Source organism: Telmatherina bonti (genome assembly GCF_933228915.1).
Source record: "Telmatherina bonti genome assembly, chromosome: 11".
NCBI lineage: Eukaryota > Metazoa > Chordata > Actinopteri > Atheriniformes > Telmatherinidae > Telmatherina > Telmatherina bonti.
This window is the reverse complement of record NC_136629.1, coordinates 13,075,985-13,103,561: the sequence shown is the minus strand read 5'-3', so window position 1 is coordinate 13,103,561 and position 27,577 is coordinate 13,075,985. Positions and strand designations below refer to the sequence as shown.

Sequence of the window (27,577 nt, the reverse complement as noted above, 5' to 3'; positions counted from 1 at the left end):
TGGTTTAGTTCTAGGGTGGTTCTGGTCAAGGTTTTCTGGTGTCATTGAATAATTACTGTGTCCAAATGTTCAGGTTCTAATAAATATCCAGAAGGTTCTGAGAGGTTTTAGTAGACTGTAATAACCAGAATGGAGGTTCATTAGAAGGTTCTAATGGTTAATGAGGGGATTTGAATCCTAAAGAATTTAATATTTCTACAGAACACTGAGGACATTTAAGACATGCAGGGATGTTCTGTCCAAGTAAAAATGGATCTAAATGAACTTTATTCTGGTACGGTCTTGGCTGCTTCTGCTTGGTTCTGGGTGGTTCTGGTTGGTTCTGATGGTCCATGAGCCATGGACCATCCATGGAGATCAGAACCAGCTGGCTCTGATCTCCACAACATCTGCAAAGACCATGTTCTGATTGTGTAATTGGTTAAGAACCATCTGTCTCTTTCATTACAGGTGAGACAAGTCTGGACCTGCTGGTTTGACAGGCAGCTTCGATTCTGAAGTCAGAAATGAGCCGTTAAGGAGCTTATTGGACAGCGACCCGATTCATGAGGAAGGTCCAAACATACAACAGCTGTAAACTAAAAGGGTCATTAAGACTGGTTCAATGTAACCCAACAGAACCTGACTGGCCAAAATTGCTTCAGGTCAACTTGGTCCTGCTGGTTCTGTGAACTGGATTGGTTTTGGTCTTGCTGGTTATTTAAATTGAACTAATTGTGGTCTTATTGGTTGTGTTAATTAGACTAGTTCTTTATTTATGTCTGAATATGCAGGAAGGTATTGGACTTTCAGAATCCAGCTGCTTTAAACCTCTACACAATTTCATGATTCTGGTTGTGGTTCTGGTTCCAGTTCTAGGTGTCTCAGCTGCAGTTGCATCCATCAGCTGATAAAAGTGTCAAAACAGCTCCAGCTGTTGTTCTGATTTTAATCAACATTAATTATCACCTGACAGAAAACTGTTTAACACACATGCAGCCCTGTGTTAGTGTGTTTACTAAACAGGTAGGAGGTGAGAGGAGGTGAGAAAAGGAGAGAGGAGGCGCAAGGAGAAAACAGGAGGCAAGAGGAGAGTCTCCTTGTCGTTGGCTGCAGCTTCAAACACAAACATACCCTCTAAAATAAGCTGCAGAGGGTCAGAGTGTGTGTTGCTGTGTGTGTTGCTGTGTGTTGCTGTGTGTGTTGGTCTGTGCTGCTCAGTCTGGACTTCAGCTGAGGATTCAGGAGGTTTGTCAAGCAGCGAGAACAAAGCTGGAGGTATGAACATATTCTTTTGGCTAATGTTTATCTCTTGTTTGTTCATTGATTAAAGTTTTATGAGTGTAAAGTTTATAAGCTCAGTTAGTGGATGAAGAACCACATTACAGTCAGAAGGTTATGTACCTGCAGGGGGCGCTGTGGTTACTCTCTCTGTTTAACTGAAAACCACAAAAAGAAAATGCTGTATATTAGTTTAGTCTCATGCTGTTTATTTTCAGCCTGTTTACATGACCATGAAAATCCAATAACTTGGATTATTCATCTTACTGTAATAATCTAGTCTGAATCATCATTATCTACTTCTGCTTCTACATGTACGTCTCCAATAATGAATCTATTATTGGGACATTTTCAGAGTCAAATTCAGAAGACATAGTGACCTTACATCTCTAACTGAGCTGACCTGTTATTTCAGAACAACCAGTCAATTGGCTGCTCAAGTGAGAGTCCGTGTTCTTAACGTTAGCTGCTCATGTGAGGATTCACGGTCTTAACGTTTGCTGATAATGTGACAGTTTGCTGTCTTAGTGTTAGCTGTCAATGTGAACGACTGGGGTCTTATCATTGCTGCAGCCTGAGAAGGCCAAGTAGCTAGGTAGCCTGGTAGCCAGACAGCTAGGTAGCTTAGTGTCCATGTATTCAGGTGTCCAGGTAGCCAGTAGCCAGGAAACCAGATGGCTGGATACCAAAGTTGCCAGGTGATCTGGTAGACAGATAGCCAAGTAGTCAGGTACTCTGGTATCTAGGAAGCCAGGTAGTCAGGTAATTTGATATCCAGGTAACCAGGTAAACAGATAGCCACGTAGCCTAGTATCCATGTAGCCTGGTAGTTAGGTAGCAAAATAGCCAAATTGCCTGGTTGCCGGATAGCCAGGTTGGTAGATAGCCACGTAACTAGGTAACCAGGTAGCCTAGTGTCCAGGTATTCAGGTAGCCAGTAGCCAGGAAACCAGATAGCTGGATACCAAAGTTGCCAGGTGGTCTGGTATATAGATAGCTAAGTAATCAGGTACTCTGGTATCTAGGAAGACAGGTAGTCAGGTAGTCAAGTAGCCAGGTAATTTGATATCCAGGTAGTCAGGTAGCCAGATACCCAGGTAGTCAAGTAACCAGATAGCCAGGTAGCCTGATATCCATGTTGCCTGGTAGCCGGTTGCCAGGTGGCTAGGAAGCCAGGTAGCTACCCTAGGAGGACATTTGTTCCAGATTTCCATCTCCTTCTTTATCCATAAACACCGCCCCAGCTTTCTTTACCTTAAATTAAATGGTTACGTGACCCATCTACGTCATGTCCATAGATGTGTAAATGTGAAAAAAGTGTTTCCAATCCACTTTAGTGATATACTTGTATATGAACTCATCTGAAAAACCATCACATGAGAACGTAAAAACTTAAAAGATATTTGGGATGTTAGGGTGTTAAATGTAGATGTTTTCATTACCAGTTTTTTATTGCTATATTTGGGTTTTGCATAATTCTAGGGATGATGGAAACATATCCTTTGATCAGCTTTCATTTTTAGCCCACATGTAAAAATGTAAATATCTAGTTTTGACCTGCAGCTTCATAAAATCCTCCTGAAGGTTTACAGAAAGATTTCAAACCAGAGAAACGTTTTTTGTCTGTGAATAAAACAGAGACATCTGACTGGAAAACTGTTTATTTTAAATCAGAGTCAGTTTGGTCCCAACCAGGTCCAGTTCAGGGTCATAGAAACTTGTCTGGGCTGACCGAGTTCACCTGGATGGCTAGACAGGTCCATCACAGGGTCACTTTAAATCAAATGTAGCACCTTAAACCAAATCAGTCTAGCAGAATCACAGACCTACAAACACACAGGAAGCCTGCAACCGATCCCTGGACCTGGACCTTGACATGACCAGTGGATCCAAGTGGTTCAGAGCTAAAATAACATCCTGGTTATAGATCTGACAGAACTGGAGCTGTGATGGCTGCAGAGCTCAGAGGAAAGTGGAGTCAGTTTCATGGACTTCAGGTCTTAACGGTGGTTCTGAAGTCACCGCATTGGACTCCCCTGAAGGAGATCCGCTGACACACATTCGTCCTGCTGCTGGGTTATTCTGAGACGAATCCTCTCTGAGCTCCTGTGTCACAACACGGGTCTGCAAGTGCTCTTTCAGCTCCAGTCTGTAAAACCAGTCCATAAATACCTGACTCTTTAAATCAGACTTATGATGTCACATGAGCTGCTTCATCAGCAGGGCCGTTTCTACCTATGAAGGGCTCCTGTGAAAGAGGATTAGGGCCCATGTTTTCCTACCTATGATGAGGGGGAGCATCCCTAAGATCAGGCGGTCTGAACCTTTTTCTTTTATGTTGGGGTCCATCTTTTACAATGTAAAATGGTCCATGGCAATTCAAACATCACCACTGAGCTGGTTTAATTGATATAACCTGTTTTCATTTGTATTCAATAATTAAATCAAATCCACTTGCACATTGACAAGATAAAACCCCATCAAATATACTATGATAAAAAGACATTTATATATCACATGTAAGTGAAACTGCACAATAAGACACACAATTGGTGGATAATTAACTTGAGGTACAAAAATAAATTTAAAAGCTCAAGTTAGGATAATAAACACAAATAAACACAACATCTACTAGATACTAGATTTTAATACATCAAAAAAAATGGAAGAAAAAAAAGAAAATGTCATCTTATAAAATTCATTCAATATAAAAGGTTCAACTGAAATAAACTGTAAATAAAATGTGTAGTTTATTTAGATGTTTAAATATAAAACATTTCATTCTACATTTATTTAACAAACTTTTTAAAAAGTTGCAAGACATGAAAGATGTTTTTTGTTTACTTGTCAAAAATTCCACTTTTGGTTTCTATATGCTGCTTTAAGCTTGTTATTCCACAAGAAGCGAGGACTTTGTTCTTGCTCTTAAGGCTGCAAGAACAAACTAAAAAATGTTTTTCATCTGGTCATTTCATACTTAACTAGAAGCTTGATCTGCAATGGACCGAGATAACTGCAGGCAGTGATGTCTATGCATTAATGTGAAATGAAACCGGTTATTTCATATTTAACGAGAAACTTTGTCCATGGCAGGGCGGGTTGTGCATTCGACTGGGTCCTTTAAATGGCGCATGTGGTAAAGATTTTCCTACTTTCTCACCGCATTGATCAGCTGTTTTATTAAGACAATACCTTTAATCTGCATCAGCAAAAATGCAGAAGCGGCAACTGTCAGCTTCATTCTTTTCCACGTTAACCACGCCCACCTCAAAAGTTGTGTTGCCAACTTAGCGACTTTGTCCTTATAGTCCTTATATAGCAAGTTTTCAGACCCCTCCAGCAACTTTTTTCCCCTGAAAAAGACATTTTTCTGCTGTTACTGGAAACTTTTGGAGACTGATGTGAAAGCAGGTATGTTTTATTTAAATTTCAGTGAGCAGCGTTGCCACCATAGACCATTAATGAAAGATGGACGAGCCTTCAGGGGTAAAAATAGAAGCCTATGCGCAAATGTATAAAACTGCAGTCCCCCCCCTCATCCACTAGGGATGAGGGGATTTGCTCCAAAACAGAGCAAATCCTCATAGACTCCCATGTTATAAAGACCAACTTCACAGCAGAAATAAACATGTTTACTGCCTGGTTCAAAAATCCATTTTAGGTTTAATAGGTCAGGTTTACCTTCATGACAACTGTGGGGGGAGTAATTTTTTTTGTAACTCGCCCGTTTAAAAGTAATTTAATCTCGAAATTTGCCATGTTTAGGGGCGTGTCGTTTTGATTGACAGGTACCCGATATCCCGCTTCAAGTAAGAAGGAGGTAGAACAACCACAGTTTTTAGCCGGTTAACAATGTGACTTAGCTTTAGCCCCCTTACCTCCATTAGCTGGTTAGCTCCTGTTATCTCCGGGTTAGCTCAGTTGGCTCTTAGCTACAGAAAGCTCGGAGTTTGCTCGATGTCAATCACCCACCGTGGTGCTCACAGCCCCCCTCTCAGCTCTACCTCTTTGCCCATATTTGTATTTTCCTGACGAGACGACGCGCATGCCTCTGCCAAGATGGCAATGGTAGGAACCGTCCACTGAGCTTCTATTCAGCTCTTCAGAAACCTATGGGTGACGTCACGGAGTCTCCGTCCATCTCTATATATGGTCTATGGTTGCTACGCATGCCCCTCCCACATATAAAAGCGCTTGGAAGAAGTTTAGTCCTCCCACCACAGCTGTCCTACTTTCCAGCTGCAGTTAAAGCAGGAGATGATCACCTCTGCTCCATGACCTGACTGAAAATGAAATATGTAAAGCTGCTACTTGCTGATCCCTTCTTGTCTTATGGTCATATATTAATGTCTTCTGACAGAGTTTAAACAAAAACATTTTTTAAAAAACAAAACAAAAAAAACTTAAAAGTACTGTATGTTGTTGACTTCTAATTAAAAACCAAACTACTCTTATTAAAAGCTGAAATAAAAAAAAATAAAAAAAATACTGACATAGAATTTTTATGTTCTAACCTTAGACTTACACTTCATACACACCTCTCAGACTTGCCTTGTTACAAAAGCAGACTCAATGAGTTGGATTTTTCCTGTACATTTTGCCTTCAAGTAGTGTTTGTGACCAGGTTTGTCTGACTTTTTTCAGTTTAAATACTTCTTTATAACTTTAGCCAGTGGCTAACAGCTGGCAGCTAACGGCTAGTGGCTAACAGATCTCAGCTTGTTGAGTGTCTTCCTTTGCTCATTGAAGTATGTTAAATGGCTAACTGACACATAGCTGTTTTGCTATATGAAGCACGTTTGAACCTATATGCATCTGTTTTTTTATATGAAGCGAAGCGCATTTGCACCCATCGACTACCATATAGTTTACTGTAAATCTGTAAAAACTGACCAATCCAAACATTCGGATGGAAATGGAGTTGTTCTTCTCTTATATTTCGTAAGCTTATTCTCCCGGCTCCCCTCCTCCCCCTCCCACAGCGCATGCCTGATAGCCACACCCTGTATATAAATACTGTGTTAGGATGAAAATACAAAGTAGTGAAGAAGAAACTCGGAAGGCAAACATGGCTGAAAAAATGCAGAAAGAATTTCCCTGAAAGAGAAAATTGCTGATGGAAAAAGCTGCAAATAAAACAACCTTGGATCACACATATATACTGTAAATAAAAAAATGAACGTAGCCTCCATGACCTCACCTATAGGTTTCTAAAGAGCTGATTTGAAGCTCGGTGGGCGGTTGTCTCACCGGGGAAATACAAATATGGGCAAAGAAGAAAAGCTGACAGGGGGGGCTGTGAGCATTATGGTGGATGACAGAAATCCAGCGAACTCCGAGTTTTCTGTAGCTAAGAGCTAACTAAGCTAACTAGGAGATAACAGGAGCTAACCAGCTAATGGAGATAAGCGGGCTAAAGCTAAATCACGTTGATAACCGGCTAAAAACCGCGGTTGTTCAACGTTCTTCTTACTTGAAGCGGGAGATCGGGTACCTGTCAATCAAAATGACACGCCCCTAAATAAATCAATCTTTGAGATTAAATTACTAGTTAGAAACAAAATTCACTGCCCCCACAGTTGCCATGAAGGTAAACCTGACCTATTAAACCTAATATGGATTTTTGAACCAGGCTGTAAACATGTTTATATCTGTGAAGTTGGTCTTTTTAGCATGGGAGTCAATGGCGATTTGCTCTGTTTTGGAGCCCCTAGCGGATGAAGGGGGAACTGCAGTTTTATACACTTAAGCATAGGCTTCACTTTTAACAGCCGGAGGCTCCGTCCATCTTTCTTCTATGGTCTATAATCACGCAAGGAGCAAAACCAGGGGGGGAGGACCCAAGACATGGTGCCACTTTCAAATCTTGCTAGCTCCCCAACATTACCTACCCCAGTTTTAACCAAGTCTCCCGTTTTGGCAGGTAAACTTTCGTAATTTCCCCTCTTTCTCAGAGTCCTCCTGTATATTTAAATTTTTAATTTAATTTTAAATCTCCCATATTTTGATATAGGGAGAAAATAAACTGATATGAGGAGACAAACCGTGTATTTGCGTGCAGCAGAACCTCTGTTGCTAGTATAGATGAAATGTGCTCCCAAACTTGAGTTATGATGCAGTTTCTCTTCTTCAATTACTGCACAAATTTGACAAGAAGCTCCAGAAAATCTGGACAAACCAATCACAATGCAGTACTTCCACATAACCATGCAGCAAGCAACGCTGCAGGTCAGGTCTGGAAGAGGTGCGTGTCGGGCCTCCATGGATGTAAGCAGGAGGAACCGCAATTCTTTTAACCACTGGAGCTTTCCTCTTGACACACAAATACACACACACATGCAGACACCACCATACTCGTTCACATAAACCAGCACATACATTATTAATATAAATATATTATGATTAATGGCCACAGACAGAATATATCTACTTGCTAAATTTAACTCTGGGCACCCTGAGCAGTTTGGAGTTCCCTTAGTGGTCTGGCGATTGTATAGTTAGCTATACAATTAGCTATAGCTATAGTTAGCATAAAGAAAGCAACAGCCAAGTTCATTAGGACAGTTCAGGATGTTTATTTATTGTTGAAAGAGGACAATGTGTATTAATGAATATTTAAATAAATTTAAATATGCCAGTGGCTAATTTCCATCTCTAGTCCCTGGCAGATCAAGTAAGATTATAACAATATACAACAATAATGACAAAGATTATCTGCAAATATCAAGGATCGTTATTAAACCCAGTTACTTTATTTGTGGTTCTGCTCATCTCTGGATCCAACCATCCCTCTAAAGAAGTCGGAACCACATTGATTTTCTGCAACAGAACTAAAACTGGATACAGAAAACAACCAGACCAGCGGTAATGATCTCAGCCTCCTGTTTTTTCTCTCTAAAACGCAGCCAGACGTAAAGAACCAGGTAGAAACATGTAAAAACATGCAGGTAACCAGAGTCAGAATGTGGTTGCTATGGCGATGATCTTTTTGCCTCAGCTGGAGTTTTTAAATGTGTTTTGTTTTTCACGTGGCCAGCTGATCCGGCGATGTGATGATGACGGATGATAATGATGGTGAAGCAAACGTCTCAACAAAAAAACTGCAGGGGAATGCAGCCTCACACTCCCAGCATGTGTGTGCGTGTGTGTGGTATTAAACACCACCTGTTGCTTTCCTTTCTTACACACACTCCCCTCATTCTTCTCTTTCTCCAGCAAACACATAGAAATAAAAGCTGTGTGTGTGTGTGTGTGTGTGTGTGTGTGTGTGTGCTCTGGTATGCCAGCCCCACAAACGGCTGCATGTCAGTTCCTGTCTGTGTGGAGGTTGTGTTCCTCGCTGTAATCTCTGGAAAATGATCCCACTCGTTGTTTTCCCGCCTGACAGTCGACTGTGTGAGCTAAAGCTCCGTCACTACGGCAACAGCCTGAACCAGCAGCGGCCAGCAGGACAACCAACCACCTCTATCCGACGGCAGGAGGACCCGAGGAAGGACAGGTAGGAGCACCTGCGGTCACATGATCCAGAACCAGCTCCAGGAGGTTCTCTGAGTCAGAACTTTTCTGGGTCTGTCTGCTTGTTTATTGTTTTGTTTACTGCTTCATGAGAACAGCTGAGACGTCATCAACAAAACATCCAGTGGTAGAAATTCCTCCTGAATGACATCATGGTCTCAGAGTCCAGTTTCCTCAGTCTCTCAGTTAAGCGTCATCACATTTCTGGTGACACAAACCGAAACCGTCCTTCGGTCTCACCCTCATCGCCATCAGCTGTGGCTGGAGACCGAAGTCAGGAGCAGGGTGAGGACTCATGGAGAACTCCCATTGGGAAGAGGTGTTGCTACAGGATTCAGGACTCAACTGAACCGGTTTTAGGGGCAGAGGTCCAGATAATCTGGACAGATGGAGTTGGAGATGTGTCTGAGACTCGGCTCTGCTGAGGTCCTTAGAAGATGACAGGATGGTTCAGATCCAGCAACCAGATGATAATTATTTCAACTGATGTAGGTCTATGTGGACCCTTGGTTGATGTAAACCAGGATCAGCAGACCTGGTCCTCAGGGTCCGCTGTCCTGCAGGTCTTAGATGTTTCCTTCAGTGCCTTTAATATGTTTATAGTGAATTTTATAAAACTGTTCTGTTTTATGCACCTAAAGTAGCAACAGTGTTTCAGGTTGGACTATTATTGGACTATGTTATTAACTATCATTGCAACCATTTGCTGGAAAACATTCAGTCTGATTATTATTAACGTCCAACTTAAAAGAGAAAATGAAGAATCCTTTTCTTCATCAGAACATTAAAGAGTAAACTGGCTTGTGCAGAACTTAAGCTTGTTGTGAGTTTCAGCAGGAAACGTCTAAAACTTGCCAGACAGCAGACCTCGAGAACCACAGTTTGAGGTCCCTGGTGTAGACTCCTGGTTATTGGAAACCCTCGGATAGCGTAGACCAGGGGTGTCAAGCTCCAGTCCTCAAGGGCCAGTGTCCAGCAGGGTTTTGTTGTTTCTCTCTACTAGCACAGCTGATTCAAATCATCCAGCAGGTTCTTGTCAATCTATTTATTAATTTCGGTCAGGTGTGTTGGAGCATGGAGACAACAAAAACCTGAAGGATACCGGCCCTCCAGGACTGGAGTCTGACACCTGTGGTGTAGACTCTCAGTTATCGCAGACAGAGTCTCTGTTAGCATTAGTTAGAACTTCAATCTGGACTCTGACCTGACCCTAGTCCTCTTCCAGGGATCGTATTACCCGTTTAGCACAGTATGAACACCAACTACACTTTGATGTGGACCTAAGAAGTGGACTCTGAACCGCTTTAAAGCCAGGGTTGGCGTTCCAGCGACCAATCAGAAAGTGACGTCTGCCAACCGCAATAAAACATGAAGAAGAAGAAAGTGATGCAGGTTGTTGTTCGTGCAGAAGGAAAAACAAAACAAAAAGCATGTGTTCAGAAAACCAAGACCAGAGTCCTGCAGGGCTCCAGTTTTACCCAGCAGGACCCAAACCCAGCCTGTTGATGAAGAAACCAACAACCCGACCTGCATGTTTACATATTAATAGTAAATCCACCTCGTTCCTCTTTTTTCCTCCTTCCATTTAATGTGATTCATGTTATTTTGGTTTCATTTCCAATAAAAAAAAGAAAAGAAACGAGACAGTAAATATATGTGAAGCTTCATTTTAACCTGTATAATAAGAGACTGAAGCAGCAGACCACCTCCCTGTAGTCTGCTGGTTTATTCATTCATCCAGCATCCTGGTTCCAGCTGTGTTCTCCATCCTGAATCCCAGAACCAGCAGCAGAAACATCTCTCTGGCTGCTGGACGGTGTGATGGAGACAACTTTCCTCACAATGACTGAAGCTTTGGAAATCCCCCTGCAGGGTTTCACAGTAAAGACACCTGATCAGTAAAACACTCGACATGTCCACCATAAGAAGGAGAAGAGAGAAAAATCCACCTGCAGGATGTTAAATCTGTCGTTTTTACCTGATAAACTGTGTTTCTGTGGGAGTTTCACCCCGAAGAGAACAGCTGGTTTAACTACGTCACGCTGTCCAGGACGTTTGGTCTCACTGACTTCAATCCTGTTTGAAAAGGTTGGAAAGGTTCCAGAAATCTGTCTGAAAGACCGAGACCCCCAGACTGTCCTGGTGGGAATGCTCCCTGAGACCAACATGACCCAACAAGATGGATCTCCAGGAGGAATTCTGGTGGACCGTTGAGCAGACCTGGGCTTGGACCTGGACTTGAAATGAGAGTGGCGCTAAATGAAAGAAGTGAAAGATGTCAGAGGAGCTGGAGACGTCCAGCACACGTGTCAGAAATGTCCCGGATCAAAGCCGGGAGGGTCGGGTTTCCCTTCGTTTGATCTCACAAGGACCAGAAGACATTTCAGCGACACCTCAATCCTGCAGAGACATCCTAAAAAAGCTGCAAGTCAGACCAAGGACACGGTCCTCTGGATCCTGACAGGACAGAACCCGCTGGGCGAGAAGGTTGCAAAGTTCACTTTGCAGATCTGGCTCAGAGTCAAACCCCTGGTCCAGGAGGACAGAGTCTGGTCCAGTAGGACAGAGTCTGGTCCAATAGGACACAGTCTAGTCCAGGAGGACAGAGTCTGGTCCAGGAGGACAGAGTCTAGTCCAGTAGGACAGAGTCTGGTCCAATAGGACACAGTCTAGTCCAGGAGGACAGAGTCTGATCCAGTAGGACAGAGTCTGGTCCAGTAGGACAGAGTCTGGTCCAGTAGGACATAGTCTGGTCCAATAGGACACAGTCTAATCCAGGAGGACAGAGTCTGGTCCAGGAGGACAGAGTCTGGTCCAGTAGGACAGAGTCTGGTCCAATAGGACACAGTCTAGTCCAGGAGGACAGAGTCTGATCCAGTAGGACAGAGTCTAGTCCAGGAGGACAGAGTCTGGTCCAGTAGGACAGAGTCTGATCCAGTAGGACAGAGTCTAGTCCAGGAGGACAGAGTCTGGTCCAGTAGGACAGAGTCTGGTCCAGTAGGACAGAGTCTAGTCCAGGAGGACAGAGTCTGGTCCAGGAGGACAGAGTCTAGTCCAGGAGGACAAATTCTGGTCCAGGAGGACAGAGTCTGGTCCAGTAGGACATAGTCTGGTCCAATAGGACACAGTCTAATCCAGGAGGACAGAGTCTGGTCCAGGAGGACAGAGTCTGGTCCAGTAGGACAGAGTCTGGTCCAATAGGACACAGTCTAGTCCAGGAGGACAGAGTCTGATCCAGTAGGACAGAGTCTAGTCCAGGAGGACAGAGTCTGGTCCAGTAGGACAGAGTCTGATCCAGTAGGACAGAGTCTAGTCCAGGAGGACAGAGTCTGGTCCAGTAGGACAGAGTCTGGTCCAGTAGGACAGAGTCTAGTCCAGGAGGACAGAGTCTGGTCCAGTAGGACAGAGTCTGGTCCAGGAGGACAGAGTCTGGTCCAATAGGACAGAGTCTAGTCCAGGAGGACAGAGTCTAGTACAGTAGGACAGAGTCTAGTCCAGGAGGACAGAGTCTGGTCCAGTAGGACAGAGTCTAGTCCAGGAGGACAGAGTCTAGTCCAGTAGGACAGAGTCTAGTCCAGGAGGACGAATTCTGGTCCAGTAGGACAGAGTCTGGTCAAGTAGGACAGAGTCTAGTCCAGGTGGACACAGTCTAGTCCAGAATGACGGAGTGTTGTCCAGGAGCAGATATATTTGTTCAACCGAACATAGTTCAAGTCCAGGAGGACTTACTCTGGTCCAATACGGCAGAGTCTGGTCCAGGAAGACATGAGTCTGGTCCAGGAGAACAGTCTGGTCCAGGAGAACAGTCTGGTCCAGGACGACAGAGTCTGGTCCAGGACAACAGAGTCTGGTCCAGGAAAACAGAGGCTGTCTGGTCCAGGACGACAGAGTCTGGTCCAGGAAAACAGAGGCTGTCTGGTCCAGGACGACAGAGTCTGGTCCAGGAGAAAAGTCTGGTCCAGGACGACAAATTCTGGTCCAGGAGGACAGAGTCTAGTACAGTAGAAATGAGTCTAGTCCAGGGAGACATAATCTAATCCAGGGAGACAGAGTTTGGTCCAGTAGGACCGAGTCTGGTCCAGGGAGACAGAGTCTAGTCTAATAGGACAGTCTGGTCAAGTAGGACAGAGTCTGGTCCAGTAGGACAGAGTCTAGTCCAGTAGGACCGAGTCTGGTCCAGGGAGACAGAGTCTAGTCCAGGAGGACAGAGTCTAGTCTAATAGGACAGTCTGGCCCAGTAGGACAGAGTCTGGTCCAGTAGGACAGAGTCTGGTCAAGTAGGACAGAGTCTAGCCCAGGAGGACAGATTCTGGTCCAGGAAGACAGAGTCTAGTCCAGGAGGACAGAGTCTAGTCTAATAGGACAGTCTGGTCAAGTAGGACAGAGTCTAGTACAGTAGGACAGAGTCTGGTCAAGTAGGACAGAGTCTAGCCCAGGAGGACAGATTCTGGTCCAGGAAGACAGAGTCTAGTCCAATACGGCAGAGTCGGGTCCAGGATGACTGAGTCTGGTCCAGGACGACAGAGTCTGGTCCAGGAGAATAGTCTGGTCCAGGGAGACAGAGTCTGGTCCAGGGAGACAGAGTCTGGTCCAGGAGGACAGAGTCTGGTCCAATACGGCAGAGTCTGGTCCAGGACGACAGATTCTGGTCCAGGAGAACAGTCTGGTCCAGGATGACAGAGTCTGGTCCAGAAGAACAGTCTGGTCCAGGATGACAGAGTCTGGTCCAGGAGAACAGTCTGGTCCAGGAGGACAGAGTCTGGTCCAGGAGAACAGTCTGGTCCAGGATGACTGAGTCTGGTCCAGGACGACAGATTCTGGTCCAGGAGAACAGTCTGGTCCAGGGAGACAGAGTCTGGTCCAGGATGACTGAGTCGGGTCCAGGATGACAGAGTCTGGTCCAGGAGAACAGTCTGGTCCAGGAGGACAGAGTCTGGTCCAATACGGCAGAGTCTGGTCCAGGATGACTGAGTCGGGTCCAGGACGACAGAGTCTGGTCCAGGAAAACAGTCTGGTCCAGGGAGACATAGTCTGGTCCAGGATGACTGAGTCGGGTCCAGGATGACAGAGTCTGGTCCAGGAGAACAGTCTGGTCCAGGAGGACAGAGTCTGGTCCAATACGGCAGAGTCTGGTCCAGGATGACAGTCTGGTGCAGGAAGTGCTGTCTAGGATGATGTCCTCCTGTGGACTTAGTGACATCACCTTCCTGGACGTCTTCACATGCTGTGAACAGCTCATCTCTGGTTCACACTTTAGTCCTGGACTTGATCCCAGAGTGGTTCTGATTTATGTCCCTGACACCTGGTCCAGTCTTTGATCCAGACGATGACAGCTGGAGACGCGGCGCTGAAGACGGCGTCTCGTCTCAGCTTTCAGTCTGTGTTTATGTGACAGACTGACTCCGGGTTTCCTCTGGTTCTGTTTCAGCCCGACATGCCGCCGGTCCGACCCGCCGCTGTCCTCCTCGGCTGCTGCCTCCTCTGCATGGCCCCGCCCTGCGCAGGTGAAGGTAGGTCACATGATCACAGAGCCACCCTTGCAGATTGGTTTGACTACAGGGATTATTGATTACTGATCAGCTCCGCTGGAAACATTCAGTAATATCAACTTCAACAGATCAGTGGAACATTTTAATGAACAAACTTTGCCTTCATCAATATATCTGATCACAGTGTATTCAATAACTGATTGACTCGCACATTCTTTGCTCTGATTGGTTGATTGATTGCGTCTCATTTCTGTCACTGTGATGGAAACAGTTCGGTTTGGTCCTCACATCTTCACGATGAAACAAAAAATTAAATTAAATAAACAAATTACAAAGAATAAAATTACAAGTAAAATTACCTTAGAAATTTATTTTAAAAAAAGTCTAAGATAAAATTAAAATAAGATTTAAAAAACTTTTTTTTTTAAAAACAAAACAATAAATTTAGTTAAAAAATTAAAAGTAAACTAAAATTAAATAGTATTAACTATTTAAATGAATGAAAATTAAATTAAAAACATTTCTTTTAGCTTCAGTTCCCATCTTGTCTTTATTGATGTCTTCAAAGATTAGGAGTTAAAAAAGTTTTATTGATGTTAACCAGTTGAACTGCTTATTTGTTTTTGTTTTTTTTCCCCGACTTGGGGTTAAAACCAGTAATCATTACATTCTTCAGCTCTGATTGGTCGGAAGCATAGTTCCCTCTTTAAAGTCCCCCTCAGATGTCTCAGAGGCGGGGTTAGCTGCAGAACCTCTTGAACAATCAGGTTTTGGTCAAATCACAACCAGAACATTCCCGATTTCAGTGATCCATCTCAGACATGTTGACAGTTCTGATCCAGACCCTTTTTTTTATTTCCATGGAAACAGGCCACATGTTCTGACACACATACAGATCCAACATCTGAGTTAGAACCAGAGTTGGTCCCGTTTCACAGTCTGAAGATGGTTTCTGGTCTCGGCAGCTTCATTTGTCTGCAGTCTGAGTCCTTGTAGTTCTCCAAGATCCTGGAAGGACTTTGCAGGAATAGTTCTCCAGGATCCTTGGGAAATATTTCTGGAAAGGTCCTTTCAGGATGTTTTTAGATACTTGGACATTTCTACCTTTTTTGTTCTGTCCTCTGTCCAGATGACCCCACACTGCTTTAATAACATTGAGGTCCAGGCTCAATCCTCAGCTTTTTCTGGCCACGTTTCCATGGAAACTATTTCTGATGAGGCTTCAGTCAACATTAAATGGATCAGCTGAAGAACCAGAGGCATCTCTCAGGTCCTGGTTCAGATCTGTGCTGGATTTTAGGCCCTGTTTTTTCATCCAGACTCTTCTTTTGTCCACTTTCTGTTTATCATGTCTCATCATGATGAGTTTCCACCTAGCAGATGTTTGAGAATATAATAATAATAATAATAATAATAACAATAATAATAATAATAATAGCAATAATTATAATAATGTATTTTTAAATCTGTTTTAACATCTGTTAAAGGGATTAAAGCCATTGAACTTTCTTTCTGAAGTTGACTTATCGATTCTTTGACCATCAAACAGTTTTAATCAGCTGCAGCGTCGTTTCACTGTGTCTGAGTTCAGGATGCTGCCGCCTTCAGGTCAAACCATGAACTTCGGCGCCATTCCAAATACTTCTACTGAACTCCTCTTTGTTTCTGTTTGGGTCTCCCTCCCTCATAAAACTGTGGTTTCCTACTTTACTGTGGGCTCTGGAAGGCAGCGCAACCTCCTCGTCTCTTTTCTGTCACATAAGGTCTGCAGAGGATCAGGTTCCTGCGGCGGCCTTCAGACCAGCTCCGCTTTCTGTCAGAGATCCACAACAATAACCTCCAACTCAACCTGCAGCTACTCTGATTGGACGGCAAACACAAACAACAGGTGTGGGCTAACCGGCCAATCAGAGAGCAGCAGAGGCCAGTTCAATGAGCATCATCCAGGGAGGCTAAAATTACCGTTGCCACGTGTCCCGGCTGGAAATCTGAATTCCTCCTGAAGTCTCTAAATCACACTGCGTCATGTTTCTGGGCATCTTATTATCTGCTGCTGCGGGTCGTCTCCATTTCAGCTGTTAGGACACATCCCAGGTCTCAGGAGGGATATTAGCAGCCGACAGTTTGACCTGTGACCCGGACAGGCGCTGAGCCACGTGGCATTCGGCATGTGACCTCTGTGGAGGCGTTTGTTTTTTCAGTAGAAATGGATTTGACTGTTTTAGTCTATTGTCCTCACGGTCTGAAACTCCATCCATCCATCCATCTTCTGCCGCTTATCCGGGGTCGGGTCGCGGGGGCAGCAGCCTAAGCAGGGAAGCCCAGACTTCCCTCTCCCCAGCCACATTTGCCAACTCTGCGGGGGGGATCCCGAGGCGTTCCCAGGCCAGCCGAGAGATGTAATCCCTCCAGCGTGTCCTGGGTCTTCCCCGGGGTCTCCTCCCAGAGGGACGTGCCTGGAACACCTCACCAGGGAGGCGTCCAGGAGGCATCCTGACCAGATGCCCGAGCCACCTCAACTGGTTCCTCTCGATGCGAAGGAGCAGCGGCTCTACTCTGAGCCCCTCCCGGATGACCGAGCTCCTCACCCTATCCCTAAGGGAGAGCCCGGCCACCCTGCGGAGGAAACCCATTTCAGTCGCCTGTATACGAGATCTCGTTCTTTCGGTCACGACCCACAGCTCATGACCATAGGTGAGGGTAGGAACGTAGATCGACTGGTAAATCGAGAGCTTCACCTTCTGACTCAGCTCCTTCTTCACCACGACAGACCGGCGCAGAGTCCGCATTACTGCAGACGCCGCACCGATCCGTCTGTCGATCTCACGCTCCATCCTTCCCTCACTCGTGAACAAGACCCCGAGATATTTAAACTCCTCCACTTGAGGCAGGACCTGACTCCCGACCCGGAGAGGGCAATCCACCCTATTCCGGCTGAGGACCATGGTCTCAGATTTTGAGGTGCTGATTCTCATCCCAGCCGCTTCACACTCGGCCGCGAATCGCTCAAGCGAGAGCTGGAGATCACGACCAGATGAAGCCAACAGGACCACGTCATCCGCAAAAAGCAGGGACCCAATCCTGAGGCCACCAAGTCGGATCCCCTCAACACCTCGGCTGCGCCTAGAAATTCTGTCCATATAAGTTATGAACAGAATCGGTGATAAAGGGCAGCCTTGGCGGAGTCCAACCCTCACCGGAAACGGATCCGACTTACTACCGGCAATGCGGACCAAGCTCTGACACCTGTCGTACAGGGACCGGACAGCTCATACAAGGGGGTCCGGTACCCCATACTCCCGGAGTACCCCCCACAGGAGCCCCCGGGGGACACGGTCGAATGCCTTCTCCAGGTCCACAAAGCACATGTAGACTGGTTGGGCAAACTCCCATGCCCCCCCCAGGACCCCAGAGAGGGTATAGAGCTGGTCCACTGTTCCGCGACCAGGACGAAAACCACACTGCTTCTCCTCAATCCGGGATTCAACTATCCGGCGGACCCTCCTCTCCAGGACCCCTGAATAGACCTTACCAGGGAGGCTGAGGAGTGTGATTCCCCTGTAATTGGAACACACCCTCCGGTCCCCCTCCTTAAAAAGGGGGACCACCACCCCAGTCTGCCAATCCAGCGGTACTGCCCCCGATGTCCACGCGATGCTGCAGAGGCATGTCAGCCAGGACAGCCCCACAGCATCCAGAGCCTTAAGGAACTCCGGGCGGATCTCATCCACCCCCGGGGCCTTGCCGCCAAGGAGCTTTTTGACCACCTCAGCGACTTCAGCCCCAGAGATAGGAGAGTCCACCCCTGGAAGGACTTTGCAGGAATAGTTCTCCAGGATCCTTGGGAAATATTTCTGGAAAGGTCCTTTCAGGATGTTTTTAGATACTTGGACATTTCTACCTTTTTTGTTCTGTCCTCTGTCCAGATGACCCCACACTGCTTTAATAACATTGAGGTCCAGGCTCTGGAGAGGATCAGACCTGTTTCCACCAATCTTCAGTCCAGTTCTTGGATCATGTGTCCTCAGCTTTTTCTGGCCACGTTTCCACCAGCTCTGCTCCCTCATGGGAAGACGTGTTGGTAGGATTGAGGAGGTCTTCGAAGTACTCCCTCCACCGACCCACAACGTCCCGAGTTGAGGTCAGCAGCTCCCCACCTCCACTGTACACAGTATTGATGGAGCACTGCTTCCCCCTCCTGAGCCGCCGGATGGTGGACCAGAATCTCCTCGAAGCCGTCCGGAAGTCCGGTCTGAAACTGATCTATCATTCCAGCTGAAACTCAATCAACCTCAAATTCACCAGTCCCTCACAGGTCAGAGGTCACGGTCTGTGCGTTAAACATGCTGTCGGAACCTCTGACAGAAATATAAAATCATCTGCAGGAATACAGGAACCGTCACATGTCTGATGGTTTGTTGTGTTCGGGTACTGTTGGAAAATACAATGTTATCACCTTAAAAAGATCCTGAAGCAACCAGACCTGAACAGAAGTGCTGTTAGGTTCAGTCAATGAACAGAGAGAGATCTGGGCATGCTCTGTTTGAAGAATCAGAAATTACGGCGACTGAACTCTTATTACACTTTCTGCGTTGCTGTAGCAACCAAAAAACTCTGCTCAACAGTTCAGTACCAGTTTCTGCTCAGCTGAGTCATTTCACTATTGGTATCAGAAAGTTTCCTCAAAGGGGTGCTATTATAGTATTTCGAGTTTTCTGAGCTTTCTACAGTGTTACAGTATTGAATCCTCATCAGACATGTGAACGGCACTGTTTTTTTATCTCCAAAACGCATGTTTGAGTTTGAGTTCCAGCACTCTTTCCGTTCGGTTTCCATGGCGACGAAAAACGCGTCGTTTCAGACTTTTTTCTACTTCGAAATCCTTGTGATGTCCCGGGGGGATAAGGTTCGGTGATTGGTTACCTTCTACTGGTTAACAAGGGCATGTACAAATACATCAGGCGGGTGGAAAACGTGGGATAAAGTTATTTCCAGCGATGGCTGGTGAGTTTACCAAAGAGAGACATCCTGCTGCATTCGTTACTGTGGGTTGCTGTTTTCCACTTCGTTTTCAGGGTCTGATTCAGGTTCCAACATGTAGGGCTGTATGCTATGTGTTGACATGGTATTTTTTAAAATTATTATTATTAAGTTCATATTAGCCTCATCCTTCTGTTTATGAGATGTTACAATGACGGCGAAAGCAGTTGCGGTGCGCGCTCCCGATGTAGTGCAGTGGCGGGAGGCGGAGCTTAATGCTGAAGAGTCTCAATCCACTCGTTTTGCCCACAGGCTGATCTGACAGCCTACGGAGAGGGTCGGTCTGAAGTAAATAAAGCGATTTGTGACAATAACTCGATCAATCCCAGCCTGAAATGCACATAATAGTTCCACTTAAATTTTCCTTGATAGTTCCTCCAAGTGTCGGCTATATTTCCTCTATGTTTCATTCATGTTTCCTTCATGTTTCCACCGTGTTTCTTTATGGGTTTTTTTTTTAAATTTCCTTTGTTGTATTTATTTTCTTCGTTGCCTTCATCCATCAAGTGTCCTCTCTGACTTTTCCTAATATTATTTGTGCAGGAAATGACTGCAGCTGCAATATCACCAATAGCCGCTGTGACGAGTTTGGGGTCTGCAGGTGAGCTATTGATCATTGAGACGGTGACCAAAGCAATAATTAATAACCTTCAGTGATCATGATAATAATCCGGAGAATACAGGAAACAAAAAAGATCAGATTCAGCTGCTTCCATAGCAGGAAAACATCCTGACATGTTCAGTTTTCTACAGGGTCCCAGTCCTGCAGGCTTTCCATGTATCCCTGCTCCAACACACCTAATTCAGATTAATCTGACATTGTGCAGAACTTCACGCCAGGTGAGTTAGAGCAGGGACACATCAAAAAACCTGCAGGACAGCAGCCCTCGAGGACATTTCCATCTCATTTCCTTTACAACTTACTGTATTTTCCAGGTGTGATCCGGGCTGGGACGGGGATCACTGTGACCGCTGTGTGCCGATGCCCGGCTGCGTACACGGTTCCTGTTTGCAACCGTGGCAATGCAACTGTGATTTGGGTTGGGGAGGTCGGTTCTGTGACAAAGGTGAGTCCGGATCTCTCTGTAAACTTTCTGTCTTTGTGACTTTTGTTTTCATTGATGCAACATGGAGCCTTCATGCAGATCTTTGAGGATACAAATGTATCTATGGAATCCAGGTGTCTCTGTGACATCACACTGATGAGATCGGGACATTACATGCTTCAAATGATATCCATCGATCCATCTTCTGCCGCTTATCCGGGGTCGGGTCGCGGGGGCAGCAGCCTAAGCAGGGAAGCCCAGACTTCCCTCTCCCCAGCCACATCTGCCAACTCTGCGAGGGATCCCGAGGCGTTCCCAGGCCAGCTGAGAGATATAATCCCTCCAGTGTGTCTTGGGTCTTCCCCGGGGTCTCCTCCCAGAGGGACGTGCCTGGAACACCTCAACAGGGAGGTCCAGGAGGCATCCTGACCAGATGCCCGAGCCACCTCAACTAGTTCCTCTCGATGCGGAGGAGCAGCAGCTCTACTCTGAGCCCCTCCCGGATGACCGAGCTCCTCACCCTATCCCTAAGGGAGAGCCCGGCCACCCTGCGGAGGAAACTCATTTCAGCCACCTGTATACGAGATCTTGTTCTTTCGGTCATGACCCACAGCTCATGACCATAGGTGAGGGTAGGAACGTAGATCGACTGGTAAATCAAGAGCTTCGCCTTCTGGCTCAGCTCCTTCTTCACCACGACAGACCGGCGCAGAGTCCTACTGCAGACGCCGCGCTGATCTCACTCTTCATCCTTCCCTCACTCGTGAACAAGACCCCGAGATATTTAAACTCCTCCACCTGAGGCAGAACCTCACTCCCAACCCGGAGAGGGCAATCCACCCCATTCCGGCTGAGGACCATGGTCCCAGATTTGGAGGTGCCGCTTCACACTCCGCTGTGAATCGCTCAAGTAAGAGCTGGAGATCACGACCAGAGGACGCCAACAGGACCATCTGCAAAAAGCAGAGACCCAATCCTGAGGCCACCAAGCCGGATCCCCTCAACACCTCGGCTGCACCTAGAAATTCTGTCCATAAAAGTTATGAACAGAATCTGTGATAAAGGGCATTCTTGGCGGAGTCCAACCTTCACCGGAAACAAACCCAACTTACTGCCGGCAATGCGGACCAAGCTCTGACACCTGTCGTACAAATGATAAAAGATCTAAATGTAGCTTTATTAGAACCCATTGTATGTGTCAGTGATGTCTGACGTCTCGTGTTGGGTTTTCTCAGACTTGAGCGTGTGCTCATTACAGCCGTGTCAGAACGGCGCCACATGCCTGATGGAGGACAGCGGAGACTACACCTGTCTGTGTCCTGAAGGCTTCCATGGTCCGAACTGCCAGCAGAGAACTGGACCATGTCACCAGAGGAGGTCGGTAACAAGTCATCCATAACCTGGATCAGAACCACAAATATTTGCAGTTATTCTGATGAGGGAAACATTATTGATTTTTTACACTGAATGATTGTGTAACATGTGAAGCAGATAAAACTAACCACGGATAGGGTTGATTAATACAGATAACCAGAGATAAGGCCAGTTGGTTAAAGCAGATAACCAGCAACGAGTCAGTTAAAGCGGTAGACACAGATGAGGTTGGTTAGAGAAGATAATCAGAAAAAAGGTTGGTTAAAGTAGATAACCGGAGATGGGCCATTGGAGCAGATAACCAACGATCGTCTCGTCTTAGTGCCGCTTATCCGGGGTCGGGTCGCGGGGGCAGCAGCCTAAGCAGGGAAGCCCAGACTTCCCTCTCCCCAGCCACATTTGCCAACTCTGCGGGGGGGGGGGGGGGTTCCCGAGGTGTTCCCAGGCCAGCCGAGAGATATAATCCCTCAAGCGTGTCCTGGGTCTTCCCTGGGGTCTCCTCCCAGACGAACATGCCTGGACCACCTCACCAGGGAGGCGTCCAGGAGGCATCCTGACCAGATGCCCGAGCCACCTCAACTAGTTCCTCTCGATGCGGAGGAGCAGCGGCTCTACTCTGAGCCCCTCCCGGATGAACGAGCTCCTCACACTATCTCTAAGGGAGAGCCTGGCCACCCTGCGGAGGAAACTGATTTCAGCTGCCTGTATACGAGATCTTGTTCTTTCGGTCATGACCCACAGCTTATGACCATAGGTGAGGGTAGGAACATAGGTCGACTAGTAAATCAAGAGCTTCGCCTTCTGGCTCAGCTCCTTCTTCACCACGACAGACCGGCGCAGAGTCCGCATTACTGCAGACGCCGCACCGATCTGTCTGTCGATCTCGCCCTCCATCCTTCCCTCACTCGTGAACAAGACCCCGAGATATTTAAACTCCTCCACTTGAGGCAGGACCTGACTCCCGACCCGGAGAGGGCAATCCACCGTATTCAGGCTGAGGACCATGGTCTCAGATTTGGAGGTGCTGATTCCCATCCCAGCCGCTTCACACTCGGCAGCGAATCGCTCAAGTGAGAGCTGGAGATCATGACCAGATGAAGCCAACAGGACCACGTCATCCGCAAAAAGCAGGGACCCAGTCCTGAGGCCACCAAACCGGATCCCCTCAACACCTCGGCTGTGCCTAGAAATTCTGTCCATATGAGTTATGAACAGAATCGGTTGGACTCCGCCAAGGGCAGCCTTGGCGGAGTCCAACCCTCACCGGAAACGAATCCGACTTACTTACAATGCGGACCAAGCTCTGACACCTGTTGTACAGGGACCGGACAGCTCGCACAAGGGGGTCCGGTACCCCATACTCCCGGAGTACCCCCCACAGGAGCCCCCGGGGGACACGGTCGAATGCCTTCTCCAGGTCCACAAAGCACATGTAGACTGGTTGGGCAAACTCCCATGCCCCCCCCAGGACCCCAGAGAGGGTATAGAGCTGGTCCACTGTTCCGCGACCAGGACGAAAACCGCACTGCTCCTCCTCAATCCGAGATTCACCTATTCGGCGGACCCTCCTCTCCAGGACCCCTGAATAGACCTTACCAGGGAGGCTGAGGAGTGTGATTCCCCTGTAATTGGAACACACCCTCCGGTCCCCCTTCTTAAAAAGGGGGACCACCACCCCAGTCTGCCAATCCAGCGGCACTGCCCCCGATGTCCATGCGATGCTGCAGAGGGGTCCACAGCATCCAGAGCCTTAAGGAACTCCGGGCAGATCTCATCCACCCCTGGGGCCTTGCCACCAAGGGGCTTTTTGACCACCTCAGCGACTTCAGCCCCAGAGATAGGAGAGTCCACCCCTGAGTCCCCCAGCTCTGCTCCCTCATCGGAAGACTTGTTGGTAGGATTGAGGAGGTCTTCGAAGTACTCCCTCCACCGACCCACAACGTCCCGAGTTGAGGTCAGCAGCTCCCCATCTCCAGTGTACACAGTGTCGATGGAGCATTGCTTCCCCCTCCTGAGCCACTGGATGGTGGACCAGAATCGCCTCGAAGCCGTCCGGAAGTCTTTCTTCATGGCCTTGGCGACAGCCGAAGCCACATGCCGCTTAGCCTGTCGGTACCCATCAGCTGCCTCCGGAGTCTCACAGGCCAAGAAGGCCCGATAGGACTCCTTCTTCAGCTTGACGGCATCCCTCACTGCTGGTGTCCACCAACGAGTCCTGGGATTGCAGCCACGACAGGCACCAACGACCTTACGGCCACAGCTCCAGCTGGCCGTCTCAGCAATAGAGGCATGGAAAACAGCCCATTCGGTCTCAATGTCCCCCGCCTCACTCGGGACATGGTTGAAGCTCTGTTGAAGGTGAGAGTTGAAGCTCGCTCTGACAGAGGACTCAGCCAGACGTTCCCAGCAGACCCTCACAACACGTTTGGGCCTGCTAGATCTGACCAGCTTCCTCCCCCACCATCTGAGTCAGCTCACCACCAGGTGGTGATCAGTTGACAGTTCCGCCCCCCTCTTCACCCGAGTGTCCAAGGCATGTGGCCAACGATATGACTACAAAATCGATTATCGAACTGCGGCCCAGGGAATCCTGATGCCAGGTGTACATATGGACACTCTTATGTTGGAACATGGTGTTCGTTATGGACAATCCATGACGAGCACAGAAGTCCAATGACAAAACACCATTTTGGTTCAGAGGGGGGGGGACCATGCCTCCCAATCACATCTCTCTAGGTCTCACTGTCATTGCCCACGTGAGCATTGAAGTCCCCCAACAGAACAATGGAGTCCCCAGAAGGAGCACCCTCCAGCCCTCCCTCCAAGGACTCCAGAAAGGGTGGGTACTCTGAACTGCTGTTCGCCGTATAAGCACAGACAACAGTCAAGACTCGTCCCCCCACCCGAAGGCGGAGGGAAACTACCCTTTCATCCACTGGGGTAAACCCCGACGTGCAGGCACCAAGCTGGGGGCCAATGAGAATGCCCACACCTGCTCGGCGCCTCTCACCATGAGCAACTAGAGAGTGGAAGAAAGTCCAGCCCTTCTCGAGGGTACTGGTTCCAGAGCCCAAGCCATGCGTCGAGGTGAGTCCAACTATATCTAGCCGGAACCGCTCAGGCTCCTTCCCCACCAGAGAGGTGACATTCTGCAGCCGGGGATCTGACCGCCAGGGTCCCCGCCCCTTGCTGCCGCCCAGCTCACACTGCACCCAACCCCTACGGCTCCTACCGCAGATGGTGAGCCCACGGGAGGTGGGGCCCATGTAACCCTTTCGGGCTGAAGGCCTGGCCACCAGATGCTCGCTCTTGTACCCCACCTCCAGGCCTGGCTCCAGACGGGGGTCCCGGTAACCTGCATCCGGGCAAGGGAACATTTATGCCCAGGTCTGTCGTCATCATAGGGGTCGATGAGCCATGCTTGGTCTGGTCCCTCCCCTAGACACCTGTTTGCCATGGGTGACCCTACCAGGGGCCCCCGACAACATAGCTGCTAGGTTCTTCGGGACGCACAAACCCCGCCACCACGATGGGACGGCTCAGGGAGGGGACAACCAATGATAAGGTTGGTTAAAGCAGATAACCCCCAATTGAGTTGGTTAAAATGATAACCAATCAGTGATAAATTTTGTTAAAGCATGTAACATGAGATGGGTTGGTTCAAGTTGTTTACCAGAACAAGGGTCGGTCAGGGCAGATAAGCAGAGATAGTGTCAGTTAAAGCAGATAACCAGAGATAAGATTGGTTAAAATAGATAACCAGCAAAGCTGGATAACCAGTCGGAGATGGGTAGGTTAAAGTATATCACCAATGAGACAACAGGTTGGTTAAAGCAGATAACCAGGGATAAGTCTGTTTCTTTCTTTCATTCTGGTTCTGATGGGTTGTACCAACATCTGTAGAGATGGACCTGAAGACCAGATGTTTTGGGTGTGATGTATTTTGGTTTGAATCATCCAATCAGCTGTTTTTATCTTCTTCTTCAGGTCTTTGTGTAAAAATGGAGGTCTGTGTGAAGATGGCGACGGCCTGGCAGAGGAACCAACATGTCGCTGCCTCGCCGGCTTCACAGGGCCGCGCTGTGAGACAGATGTGGATGACTGTCAGATGATGCCGTGTGCCAATGGAGCCACTTGCCTGGATGCCATCAATCGCTTCTCATGTGTCTGCCCCGCCGGCTTCACCGGGCGGTTTTGCACCATCAACATGGATGACTGCATCAGCCAGCCGTGCCTGAATGGCGGCCGCTGCCTCGACCGTACCGGAGGCTTCCACTGCATCTGCCAGCCCGCCTTCACCGGAACCACCTGTGAGACCCTGTTGAGCCATCACAATGGAAGCCGAGCCAGCTGGAAGACGCTCAGTTGGGAGGGAGGGGACGGGGGGTGGAGCCACAGCAGCAAGAACAACAGTAATCATGACAACAGGCTCTTAAAGGTTACAGTGAATGAGCGCAGCGCTAGCGGCCTCACAGACCTGCAACTCATCATCGTCCTAGTTCTGGGCGGGACCACAGTGGGCATGGTGGTCCTGACCACCACCCTCATCCTGCAGGGCCGCTGCAGGGACTGTTGCCGTGCCCCCCGCTGGTCGCCAGCTTTGTCTTCATCACAGGTAGGCGAAGTGAACGGCCGGCGAGTGGGCTGTGACGAACATGGATGTCGGATAAGCTTCCTGAATGCTGCAGAACCACAGAAGAAGAGACAAAACATGGAGGCGATTTAGACTGAGGGAGAATCAGCATGAAAAGAACAGAGAGAGAGAGAGCTGGTCGGAGGTCACAGCTTCATCGGGATTCAGCTGCTCAGATTCTCCCAGAATGCACCTGGGATACATCATCCTGTTGGGATCAGATGGAGGAGCACCATTACCCACAATGCATCTGCTGGTGCAGCTTCTGAACAGCAGCTGATCAGAACTTTTTCAGAAAGTTGTCAGGTTTCAAGATGAGTCGCATCCAGCTGCCACTGCAGGTGTGGTTGCTTCGTTTTTTTCTTCCAGGTCACAACTTTCACTTCTGCTTCAGTTCGTTACCATGACAACGCTTTTCAGAGGCATCAAAGCTTCAGACTTTATGAAGTTCAAGTTGTTGAAACTGTCTGAAAACTCTCAGAGTTTCCTGTAAAACCGTCCTCGAACATTAACGTCTTTGGGGACATGAAGATGTTTGTCTGAAGTCATATTTCACTTTATCAGGATTAAAGTTTATTTGTATTTAAACTTTAATAATTTATAAGTGTTACGAATCATATAAATGTCTGTATCAGTGATGTGACTGAACTTTCTGATGCTCTGATTCTGTAAACATAAAACTCAGTTTTCTCACTTTAAAGTTCTTCGTATTTAGTTTTTAAGTGAAGAAATAAAAACAAACTGAGAAGAAAAAAGATTTATAACCTGGTTCCACAAAACGTATTTTATTCCCAGTACAACCCAATATTCCCAATGAAACATAAATGTTTATTAGATGAGAAATAAACAGTGGAACCAGGAAAGCACTGGTTCTGGAACCAGAACCAAAGCAGGACCAGAGAAAAGGGTCTAAATGTAATAACATCTATTTGCATTATTTGTAGTTTGAAGTGTTGAACGAAGTGGAAATGAACACATTTGTTTTTCCTGAGCTAAATAGAACTTGTAAATAGTGCCAACGCTCTATCAGGACCATGTTTGTCCCATTATAAAAACATATTTTTATATACCATATCCTCATATTATGATGCACATTCTCTGGGTTTGTTTTTTTTTTTTTTTTAGAAATAAGTAAATCAGTATTTCATTTGTCAAAAAAAAAAGCTACAAAAACTTTTTTTAAAAAAAGGTTTTAATGATATTTTTATGTCAGTGATTTG

General features: G+C 47.2%; 1 protein-coding gene across 1 annotated transcript; it reads left to right on the top strand.

Annotated features, from left to right (window-relative positions):
- Positions 1–14,209: 14,209 nt before the first annotated feature.
- dlk2 (delta-like 2 homolog) lies at positions 14,210–26,450 on the top strand (the record flags this gene model as incomplete). The annotated part of the gene is made up of 5 exons (XM_079248717.1): positions 14,210–14,285; positions 19,848–19,905; positions 20,241–20,371; positions 21,586–21,727; positions 25,712–26,450. The coding sequence occupies 5 exons, from the start codon at positions 14,210–14,212 to the stop codon at positions 26,448–26,450; spliced, it is 1,146 nt and encodes a 381-aa protein (XP_079104843.1).
- Positions 26,451–27,577: the final 1,127 nt, after the last annotated feature.